The following is an 11,766-nucleotide window of genomic DNA, read 5'->3' as shown; positions in this document are numbered from 1 at the left end:
GCGGGCCTTCTCGAGGAATCTGAATGGTTTTTCTGGAAGGAATCTGAGGGTTCATGTCGTTTTTTTTACAAATGGGAAAACTGAGGCCCAAAGAAGTCAAGGGGCTTTTCTAAAATAGGTGGCTGGTGAGTGATAAGGTGGGGGGAGGGGCGAGGCCACTGGACTCAGCCCAGTAAGTCACACAGGGTTGGTGGCGGAGGCGGCCAGTGGTCAGCCCAGGGCCTGGCCATAGCACTGCTTGATGCTGTTGCTTGGATGAGTGCAGTAGACTGAATCACGGCTTCAGAGATACCAGGTCTTCATGCCTTGAGGACATAAAGCATCTATGTTTCCTTATATGGAAGAAGGGGCTTTGCAGATGGGATGGGATTTTAACGATCTTGAGATGGGCAGATTACCTGGGGTTATCTTCGTGGACCCCCAAATGCAATCACGTGCTCTTAGAAGAGGGAGGCGGGGGTGGGGGGGAACCGCCAGGAGCCCTGTGGTTACGTGCAGTTTTTGGTGGGTGGGTGGGCAGGTGGGCTTATTCCATAGCTCTTCCCCAGGAGGAAGGGCGGGGTGCCCCCCTGACAAGAGGGCAGGGACATAGATGGAAAGAGGGTACAACACCAGTGTAACCCCAGAGGGGATGGAAGGGGCCAGCGGTGAATGAGAATGAGAATTTGTGCTGAGATTCGGTGGGAAGGCCAAGTTTCGGGGTTCAGCTCCTTAGCTGAAAAATGCCTGAGCGGAGGGATTCCAAGCTATGCGATATGCCACGCACAGTGTGGGAGGGGATCCTCTGACTCAGTCCTGGAATCGGTCCTGCCGCTTGTCATTCTGAGGTCAGCGCCAATGGACAGAATTCTAACGGCCCTCGTCCCGCTGAGAAAACCTGAGCCAGCCGCCCTCCCCTCTACAGGGAGAGTACCGCGGGGGGACATTCCTCCCTCTCGTCTTCCTGTTCCTGGAGATGAGGACCAAAGCTGCAGGGGAGACTGCGGGCTGTCCCCAGGGAACTCACACAGGGAAAGCGGAGTGACTTGGAGGACAGGGACTCAAGGGGGCGGAGTGATCCTTGTTTCCCCTCTGCCCAGATGGAGCCTCTGTCTTCCTTCTCGGTGGGCTCTGGGTCTTGCTGGACTTGCTCAGTTTTGCTCAGGTGTGGGAAGTTAGGAAGCCCCCAGGATGCAAAGGTGGGCTGAGGCCACTGCCACAGGCTGAGGGCCCAGCAGAGGGCAGGATGCCTTCCCGCCATCCTTCCTGCCTTCCCTCCCTTCCTTCTTTCCTCTTCCTTTTTTCCAGCAGGGCTGACCCCGGGACAAGCTCCGAACTAAACGCTGGGGAGTCAGAGATGAGTAAAGCGTGGGCCTTCGACGGTGAGAGCTGCAGGTGGAAACCAGCCTCAGATAAAAGACAGGCCTTTGGACTGTGTCCCTTTTCCCTCCAATTCCTCCCCTCCAATAAATTCCATCCATAGCAAAGCTGGAAGGACTAGAGATGATCCAGGAGGATGTGTTTGTTTTCGACATGATGGAAGAAAGTGCGAGGCCCACAGAGCCCACGAAGGGGCCCCTCAGTAGCCGGGGAGGACCTTGCTCGAAGGATGCTGGGACTTGGGCATCTCACTGCCGGACATCCCTCAGGGTGACCTGCATTCATTGTACCGGGCCGGGGGGCTGTCTTTAGGAAATGGCATTTTGGGTCTGCAGTTTCGCTTTCAGACTCTGAGAAAATATTCCGATATCCTCAGGTAGAAGCCAAGTAAGTGCACTGTGGCCAACAGTGCAATCTGCAAAGTCAGTGGAGGTCAACAATGTGGACCTGGCTTTGCTGTCTGCTAGCTGAGTGACCACACCTCTCTGAGCCTTGCTTTCCTTATCGGGAAAACGGGGTGCTGTGAAGAGCAAATGAATTAATTAACATGAGGACTTTAGCGTGGGGCCAGACTCAACCTGGAGTGCTCAGTAGAGGTTGACTAGCACAGTGATTGTAAAACGGGCTTGACGCAGAAGGAGCCTTCTTCTCTGCCCCCTGCCATTAACCTGATTCCCTAGGGTTCAAGTTGACTTTTGTTCCTCTAGCCACATTCTCTTGGTTTCCCTTTAATTGTCTACACTCAACTGTGGGACTTCTAGGTAGAAACAGGACAGCATCCTGGGGCCAGTGCTGTGTGGCCCTGGGGAAGATGCTTCACCTCTCTGAGCTTCCGTTAGCTCATCTAGAAGAATGGTCTAAAACCACACATCCATCCTACTTAGAAAGCAGAATTCACACGATCTCTGAAGGGGGTACTGCTATGAAGGTACCTGGTAACTCACTGAGTGCCCTGCAGGTGGGAGGGGCTCTCAGAGCACAGGGTGAGGCTGACCTGCTGGTCCAGATGGATGCTGGACCGGGGACCTTGACCTCTTTCGAACCCTCCTTCAGGGCAGCAGGCTGAGCAACCTGGATTCTCCGACATGCAGCGTTTTAAAGCGACCGCTCCCTAGTGCAGAAGGTTCCAGATTCACCAACTCCCTCCCTGAAACTCTCTCTCAGGCTATCACTGCCTGCCGGGGCCACCTTTCTTCTGGGATGAAGGGATGAGACTGTCTCTAGAATAAACATCACTTCTCCCCCCCAGATAAGAGGCACGACCCCTAAGCAACAGGATGCCCCACGTGGGAAACGCAGCTGGGGCAGGAGATTGAATCTGTTTCCAAGACGGGACAGGAAAGGAAGAAGGAAAATGTGGGAGAGACAGGGCGCTGCCGTGAGCCAGCGACGGCCGAGCGGAAGCCACGGACTGGTGAGCGTGTCCTGAGTGTGGGGCTCCGGGCCTGGTGGGCGCACTGCTGCCCAGGCCAGCGGGGTGGCTTTGCTGGCGACTCCGCACCCTGCATCCGGGACGCCCACCCCCACACGGAGCCGGATGGAGAGGTTGTTAGGAGGACGAAAATGGAAGTCGTGTGCTCCAAGGGGCTTGCATCACCCCTGGCCTCCCAGCCCCCAGAGTGACCCCAAAGAACATTCTATCTTTGGGCTTCCAAGTCCTGACTTGGGACACTGATTCTTTGCCAATTGGCGGGGGTACTTTCGGTTGCTACGACGACGGAAGTCGGGGTGCTGCTGGTATCAGAAAGGGAGGGAGGTAACGTGACGGGCGGTGGCCGTTCTGCAACACCAGGACAAACCCATACAAGGAAAAAGGGTCTGACTGCCACACAACCTCGGGACCCCAACGGCAGGCTGAAATTCCTGGCTTGCGATCTCAACTCTCTCTTGCGCCTGGCTTTGAACTAGACTGAATTTTCCACGCATGCAGCTATTGGGGAAATTAAGGAAAGACTGATTTATCAGAAGTCGTTCGCTGTTTCAGAAAGTCGCATCACCAAGGCGACACTGCTGGTGGCATTTGAGTTGCCAGAACAACACACCTGTGTCCGTCTGCTTTTGACGCTTTGTGTTTGCAGCGATTCTATGTTTAGGCGCAAACATCCGACCGCTCCAGTGGAGGCATGCCCGAGCGCTGAGACGTTAAATTACAGGTTTTTAAAGTTATAAGTTACTTTTATGCTGTCTCTTTTATTTTATTGTTAGGGCATTATATTGATCAGAAAAATATAAACTGCGGATAGGTTATATCCACGTATTAGCTTCTGGTTAGTAAGCAAGGGCTTTTAAAAATATTTGTAAGCCAGGTGCAGTGGCTCACACCTGTAATCCTAGCACTCTGGGAGGTCGAGGTGGGAGGATGGCTTGAGGTCAGGAGTTCGAGACCAGCCTGAGCAAGAGCGAGACCCTGTCTTTACAAAAAATAGAAAAAATTAGCCGGGCATGGTGGTGTGTACCTGTATTCCCAGCTACTGAGGCAGAGGGACCGTTGGAGCCCAGGAGTTTAAGGTTGCAGTGAGCTATGATGATGCCACTGTGCTCCAGCTGGGGCAATAGAGTGACAGCCTGTCTCAAAAAAAAAAACCTTATTAAAAAATAAGGGGTGGCTTTGAGTCCGACACAGGTGCCAGCCATTGAGCTGCGGACACGTACTATTGGTAAATATTATTGATCCTTAGAACTGCTCACCTAAGTGTGTTTCCCAGAGCTCTGCACTTGCCTTGGGCCATTTTCTTCCAAATTTTACCTCCTCCGAAGCAGTTTTTTTTCTGCTGCTTTTGGTCAAACAACCTCATCGTGTGCACGGTTGAGATGGGGTCACTCGGGAAAACTATAAGGGATGAGGGCGACTGGAGGCTTGGATGCAGCCCCTGGGTTGGGAACATAGATCTGCAGGGACAGGACCCCGTGTCAGACCGGTTTGTCCCTCCCTCATCCTTGGGGAGACAAAGGCAGGGGATTGCTCCCCTGAGACGGTGCTGGGAGAGGCCCCCTGGGGCCCGGCTACCAGGAGGGCCCCCGTGAAGTCCTCTGAATCGCATCCAAGCCTCCTGTTCAGCGCCAAGCCTCTGTGTCCCAGACCGTCGGCTGGGGGAGAGGACCAAATCGGCTCCCGGGAGGGAAGGGGCCGGCTCCCACTTATGGCGGGGGGGCTCCTCCGGGGGGCTCCGGGCCACACACGGGATTCAGCTCCTGGGGTGTTTGGGGTGTGAACGCAATAGAGCCCCGGGAATTCTGATACTCCCACCGTGTGCCCACCATGCACAGTTGAGAATGACAGCAAGTGTATGGAACATTCCGCACAGTGGGGGTTCAGCTGCCCATGGGGAGGGGACTCTGCCCATGCAAGGTAAGGCAGAGCCCCCCCTTGCCTGTCCTACCTCCCTGGTGCTCTTCTCAGGGAGGGGGTGGACTGGAGGCAGAGCTGGCGCCTAGGGGCAGCCTCTGGGGAGGGAAACTTTCTAATACCTCCTGGCAGACAAGGCCAGCGCCTGCGATTCCGCATCCTGCAGCTGCTTTAGAGATTAAGTCCCCTGAATGGGACGGGCTGCTGGGTGCCCACAAGGCACACCGAGGCCTCAAGCTGCCACCTCCACTGGGTATACTGCTGTAGGGAGCCCTGGGAGGCAGCAGCTCCCCTGAGGACCAGGTTCTAGCCCGGGAAGCCTCCCGTGCTGGTTGTGGGCGAACCAGGCATCAAATCCCCACCAGCCAGGAGAGCCCCGAGGACTGATGCTGGCCGCCAGCTCTGGGAATGGACTCGCAGGGCAACGGAGGCCCCCAAGCATCTATTGACCCCACCGAGAGGGTCATGCCGTGCCCTGTGTCCTGCAGCCAAGACTCCCTGTCTTCCTTTTCCTGGAGATGAGGACCAAAGGTGCAGGGGAGACTGTAGGCTGTCCCCAGGGAACTCGCACAGGGAAAAGGGAGTGGCTTGGGGGCAGGGGCTCAAAGGGAGGTGAGTGATCCTTGTTTCTCCTCTGCCCAGGTACTTCCGATGGAGACTCTGTCTTCCTACTGGGGGCTCCGTGTCTTGCTGGGATTGCTCAGTTTTTCCCAGGTGCGGGAAGTTAGGAAACCCCAGGATGCAAAGGTGGACTGAGGCCACTGCCACAGACCGAGGGGCCACCAAGGAGGAGGACTGGATCCCATGGGGCTCCTCAAACACAGCAGGCACACTCCCACCTCAGGACCTTTGCACGGACTATTCTCCCTGCCTGCAACACCCTTCCCCCGGACAGCTGCCAGATTCTCTCCCTCCCTTCCTCCAGGTCTCCCAATGTTGCCTTCCTAGTGAGGCTTGCTCTAGCTCCTGCTCTAGACTTCCCCGTCCCCAACACTGCTGATCCCTTCCCGACATCATTTATCTCCTCGGCATGGTATCATAGACATACAGCCACACGTAGCTTATCAGCGGGGACACGTTCTGAGACGTGCATTGCTAGGCAATTCTGTCGTTGTGCAAACATCACAGAGTGTCCTTGCATGAACCTAGATGTTTATAGCCTACGACACACCTAGACTCTGTGGTCTAACCTATGGCTCCCGCGCTACACACCAGAACAGCTCGTCACTGTACTGCTTACTGTAGGCAACTGCAACACAATGGGAAATATTTCCATATCTAAACACAGAAATGGTGCAGTAAAAATACGGTATTATAGTCTTATGGGACCCCCCCCCCCGTACATGCAGCCTGCTGATGACGAGACATTGTTACGCAGCACGTGATTGTACGACATGTTTTACATGTTTATCTTGTTTATTGTCTGTCGTCCCCACCTCCCTGTAAGCTCCCCAAGGTCAGGGGCTTTGTCTATTTCATTCATTGCCCTACCCCCAGAGCCTAGAACAGTGCCTGGCACACAGTAGGTTCTCGATGAACATTTGTTAAATGAACGAACACAGGGGCCTGGGGAGCTACCTTAATCCAGGTCCCCGGGGGGCTTCCTGGAGAGCTCTGAGTGCTCTTGGGACACTTAGGGGTTCTTGGGCAAGGGGTTAGGAAGTCTTGGCCTAGATTTCTGGGTGGCCCCAGACCCACCCTGGCAGCATTGGTGGCTGTAGGGACAGTGCCAGACCCACAGTGAGAGTGGAAGGGGGATGCAGAGAGAAACTTCTCTCTCTCTCTGCTCGAGCTCCTGACCCACTATCCTCCGACCACCTGGCCCTGCTGCTGATTCTCCTCGGAGCAGGAGTTACGTGACCCACTGTGTTGCCAGCTCTCTTCCCCTCCCTGGAGAATCAGAAAACACCAATCTGGCAAACACAGAGGGGCTGGCACCCAGTTCTTTAAGTTCTAGCCTCAGCTCCCACATAATCCAAGCAAGACTGCTGTTTTTGGGAGTTGGGCCCAATTCTATACTCCCATTCCCTTCTCCTCTCTTAGAACCTTCCTCATCCTCACTGGCTGCGGCGAGGAGAAAGCTGGCTTGGGCTGAGGGCCGCCCAGGGCTCAGCGATTCCCTGTTCTTACCTGTCCACCATGGCCTTGCCATGAGCCACACGGGTGAGGGCGCCGTGCACACACGCACCTCTCACTCACTGGGCGACCTCAGGAAAGGCCCCTCCTCTCTGAGCCTCCGTCTTCTCACTTGTGCAACACAGATTGCAAAAATACCCACCGTGTAGGGTCCCTGGAGGATCTCACGGGACAAGGATGGGAAGACACGCTGACTGCTACCATGATTACTCGCTAGCTCTGGGTGTCACAGCAAGAGATACACCCTAGAAGTTACGCCCAATGCATTTTGCAATTGTAATCTTACGTGACGATCAGGGCAGGTGGAGTGGATATGCGAGTGCAGGTGTGAGGTGGTCTCAGTGCTCACACGTGCACACACACACACACACGTGTGTGGAGCTTACCTGTCCACCTGGACTCCTGTGTCCTTCGTCTCTGCCTTGGCAGGTCCCCCTCCCTTGGCCCCTTTGCTCCCGCTGGTGAGAAGGTTCAGCACGGGCTCTATCTCTTTGAGCAGTTCATTGTTCTCCCCTCTGCCTTGGAGGCCGGCCCTGGCTGCCTTCTTGGCAGGGTCCTGGCTTGGGGGCTGGGGGGCCGGGCCGTTGGCATGGGACAGAGAGCCAGCTTCCTGCCCACTGTCTTGGGCATGCTGCGGTCCATTCCCGGGGCCCAGGGTCCCATCCACTGTCGGTGGCTGCTCCTTGCTGGCCGACGGCTGGTGGGACAGATCAACAGCTTTGGTGGGAGGACCCAGGGGCTGTGTCACCCGGATGGTCTTGGGGGTCCCGTCCCCGGTGAAGGTGGTCTCCAGGTGCGTGGTGAAGCCCTCGGGGCCCCTCAGAATGAGGACCACGTGGGTCTCGGAGGCAATGCCTCTGAGCACCTCCAGCGCGCTGTCGTAGCTCAGGTCCACCAAGGGCCGGCCGTTGACGGCCAGAATGATGTCCCCGGCTTGGATGAGGCCACTCTGCTCCGCGGCGCCCCCTCGAATCAGGTCCGAGATGATGACGGGGGGCTTGCTCACGCGTTCCTTCACCAGGAAGCCCAGGCCCCCTACTTTGCGCTTGAAGAGGCGGACGGAAATGACATTGGGTTGGATCTGCTGCACCCCGAACATGTGATCCTCCATGGCGTCTGGCTCCAAGGGGCCCGTCTGAAGACCCCCGAACGTTATCAGGCCAAGAGGATTTCACCCGGAGGAACCAGGCTTCAGGCTACGCCGAGAGCCGGAGCCGGGGAGACGGGTGCTGCAGTGGCTTGAGCCCTCCCCGTCTTTGACGTCACCCTGGCGTCACCCACTCATTGCCGCTGGGCCGTCGGTGGCATGATTCCACACGTCTGTGTCCCGCCCCGTTCTCTAAGGAAGCGACGGTCGACCAGGCAGACGTCAGGAGAAGCAGTGGGACGTGTCCCTAAGCAACAGGTCAGGCAGATCGGGGAGGAGAAGTGTCTGGTGGCTGTGTCTAGAGGTGACGTGTGACGGATGCGAACTATTCTCTGGGCATCTTGATCGCTAGCCTGTTAGATGCAGATCGGATCTGGGGCTTCCTGAGCTGAAAAGAAGGAAGAAGAGAGGGAATCAGAAGACAAGAAGAAAGAGAGAGAGACTGAAGTGGAGTGCACGCCGCCGCCTTCAAAACGGAGAGGGAAAACGCAGCGACTGACAAGGTCGAGCCACAAGACACTAACTCTGGAGTTTGGAAACCAGCCTGGAAACTAAATCCTTCTTCCAGGATGGGGACACCTTTCCCAGTTAGCTGCGAATGGCCTGCTTTCATCTCCGTGATCAAAGCCCTCAGAGACCCCAGGGTCTCCCTGGGGAAAGCATGGACAGTCAGCCACAGACATCAAATGACAAGAACCGTAAGACCTCTCTTCTCTTTCCCACCGCAAGAAGTCCCCACCCCAACCCGCCAGTTGGCCTCACGCTCTGTTTTGTGCCCATTTTCCATTCACAGCCCGGGAGGTCAGCCGGCACAGATCTTTGGGGTCTCCATCCCAGCCACTCCCAAACCCCCCACAACAAAGAGGGGACCCTCCCGTGGACCCGCCGAAGGAGGGATGCCAGTTGGCCTTCATGACCGTTTTTGTAATTATCAGCTTGTTCCAAATTCAAAAGGACAATGTGGTCACATTACAGACATCATAAACACCAAAGAGATGGGTCTACGCAAGACCGTGGAAGCCACCTGTGCTCCGCAGACCTTCTGAAACCCCGATGGAGAAACGTTAGGAAGAGTGGGCGCCGGACCCCTGGGGTACACAGGCACAGAGTAGGTGCTCAGTGAATATTTGTTGATTGAAGAAGAAAAACCCTCAGAGACTAAGCACGGCAGACACTCTTTGAGCACTTTCACTCTTAACACACACATATATTTTTTTCTCCTTTAATCCTCGTAGTGATCTCTCAACACGCAAAGACACGGAAGTTCGGGAGGGTTTAGTAACCTGTCCAAGGTCACGTACAGAACAAGGGCGGAGGGAGGGTTTGACTTTCTGTCGGCTCTACTCTCGAGCCTGAGCTTTTAGACTTACACTCTGGCTGTTTCAACTTTATGTTCCAGTTATTTTCTCAAGTCCTAACTTTTCGCCTGAAATGCTGGCAACTTCCAAGTCACTGACTCCCGCCAGGCCCAGGGAAATGGGGTGTGGCTGGGGTACCACAAGCCAACGGGGCGGGGGGGGGGGCAGCTGGAGATTCTGTGTGGCCCAGGTGAGCGGCACGCACCTGTGGCACGTGTACACGGCTGGGCGCGCGCACAGTAGGCCGTGTCTGGGCTGGTGCGTGGGGTGGGGACATCACAGACCCCCTCCATCTCTTTCCCATCCCCCACTGAAGTTCCATTTCCGTCTTCAACCCAGCCCCCTTCCCGCGGCGCCTCTCCACACTTTAACACAAGGAGGTAGCCGCCATCTGCCCCCACTAACAACCCGCCACTCACTCCCTTGTTTCCCTTTTAGCGACCTCCCAGGGTCACCCCAGGGCTGAGGCAGCTGCCAAGCTCCTGCTGCCTCTGAGAACAGGAGGTGGGTGCAGAGACCCCTCCCGGAAGGAGGTTCCACCCCCTGGATCCCCTCGATGGGGGGTGGTCAGCAAGTTCAGCCCCTACTCTGCAGCTTGCCTTACGTAACTGCGTAACTGCGCCAGCCCCTCTGTGTGGGTGAAGGAAAAACGGATACCCGGGCCCAGCCCGGGCTGCGCTCTCCATCTGGCGTCGCTGTGTGTGTGTTTCCGTGTATTCATGCATCGCCCTCGTGCTGTGTCATTTCTCTGCTGTGTGTGGCCCGTGCCGACCGGCTGAGTGTCTTTCGGCGTCTTGCTGCTGGGATTCTGGTTTGCAGGGAAAACCACCCGGGACCCCCGTGGCCTTCCCCACTGCGGAGACTCGGTCCACTCTCTCCCTGCTTCCTTAACTTCCCCGAGCCCTGTCTCTTCCAGGTACCAAACCCAGGATGCTCGTTGTTTAGTTGGAGGCAGAGACAGCTGGGACCTCCAGGGCTCCCCTGGGTGTCCAGTTGGGCATCGGGCTCTGTTCTTTAATGAAAGAAGGGACTCGGATGTGAACTCTTGGGGAGGTACGGCCCCCAGGCTCACATCTTCCAGATACTGGCTTGGGCCAGTCCTTACCGAAGGACAGAGACTGGAATTGGCCTTTGGTGTGCTTTGCTTCAGAAAAATAGAAAACAGAAACAACCCCATTTACAACAGCCCCGGCTGCTCTCAGCATTTTCTAAGCGACTCCCAGCGAGTCCCCTCTCTCCCAGCTGCTGTCTAGAATCGGGGGAGTTCTTGGCCGGTGCTGGGGACGTGGGGGTGCTGTTTCTCGCTCAGACTTTGGCCCTAGAAAGGAAACTTTGGAAGGAAGTGGAGAGAAGCTGGGCTGGGGAGAGGCAGGGACAGGCACTGTGTGCTGAGGGACAGAGACAGAGAGAACAATCTCTGTGTTCTGAGGGCTCAGAGCACCCTCTGTTGTCAATCACAATCTTAGTAGCAATGCCACAACACTTACTTGGTCTCTCTCCTCTTCCTCCCCAAAGAATACCCCTATCTACTATCATACTTTCCATCCTTGTCCTGACCAAGGTCAGCTTCAGTCGTCTCTGTTTTACAGATGCATAAATTAAGCTGCTGTAGGGACAACCACTTGTCCCTGTCTTCGAATGCCCGGTTTCCATGGGGCACCTCAGGGACGGCCGGATCCCCTATTGCCACAGGGAAGATGTTTAAGGTCCTTCCTGGCTCTCTCTGGGTGTGTCTGGGTGAGTTCTTTATTTGCGCTGAACCTCAGTTTCCTTCTCTGTAAAATGGGACCATCAGTAATCGCCGCGTCTCTGGGTAAGGCGGAGGATGAGATGAAATAGTGAGTGCAGGGAACTTAGCCATGTCACAGAGGGAACGCTCAAAAACGCTGTTTCTTACTATTGTTACGTAATACATAATGCTTTGGGCTTCCTAGCTTTGAATAAGGTGCATTTTCGACTCCATCTTGGTCCTGCCAAAGGTGCTTCAGGCGCTGTCTAGAGGGGGCCCTTCCCTTGAAATCACACTGAGGAATCTCGCGCTGGTCGCGGTGGGTGGCGCTGGCTACAGAGAGGTGGGTGCTGGATGGAAGAGCTGACAACCCAGCCTCCGCCCTCGGGAGCCGGGAGTTTAAACAAATCACACGTGCGTGCTTGCCAGAGTACATGCCATGGAAACGATACTTGGACCCAAGCCTCATTCGAGTAGTCCAGTGGCTTTGGGCGTGTTTATTCCGTTTACCTTGCTGCAAGGAAATCAGTGGGTGACGATGAGGGACGCCTGCCAGGGAGAAGGGAACAGCCCAAACAGGCCCGCGTCTGCCACCGCGTCCTGGCTGTGAGACCCTGGGCACGCTGCTCCCAGCCCTGCACCTCGTTTCTGCACCCCCAGGAGTGGTAACAGCAGCAGTGCCGCGTGAATG

At 55.9% G+C, this 11,766-nt stretch overlaps 1 protein-coding gene across 1 annotated transcript in view; it reads right to left on the bottom strand.

Annotated features, from left to right (window-relative positions):
* NOS1 (nitric oxide synthase 1 (neuronal)) overlaps positions 1 to 8,376 on the bottom strand; it is a 78,307-nt gene extending 69,931 nt beyond the window's left edge. The window contains exon 1 of the mRNA XM_012662895.1: positions 7,228 to 8,376. Coding sequence (XP_012518349.1) covers positions 7,228 to 7,952 — 725 coding nt within the window. The 5' untranslated portion in view covers positions 7,953 to 8,376. The remainder of the gene's footprint in view (positions 1 to 7,227) is intronic.
* Positions 8,377 to 11,766: the final 3,390 nt, after the last annotated feature.

This window comes from Propithecus coquereli, unplaced genomic scaffold (genome assembly GCF_000956105.1).
Source record: "Propithecus coquereli isolate 6110/MARCELLA unplaced genomic scaffold, Pcoq_1.0 Scaffold789, whole genome shotgun sequence".
NCBI classification, from domain to species: domain Eukaryota; kingdom Metazoa; phylum Chordata; class Mammalia; order Primates; family Indriidae; genus Propithecus; species Propithecus coquereli.
The sequence above is the reverse complement of the archived record's forward strand: the minus strand, read 5'-3'. Positions and strand labels throughout refer to the sequence as shown.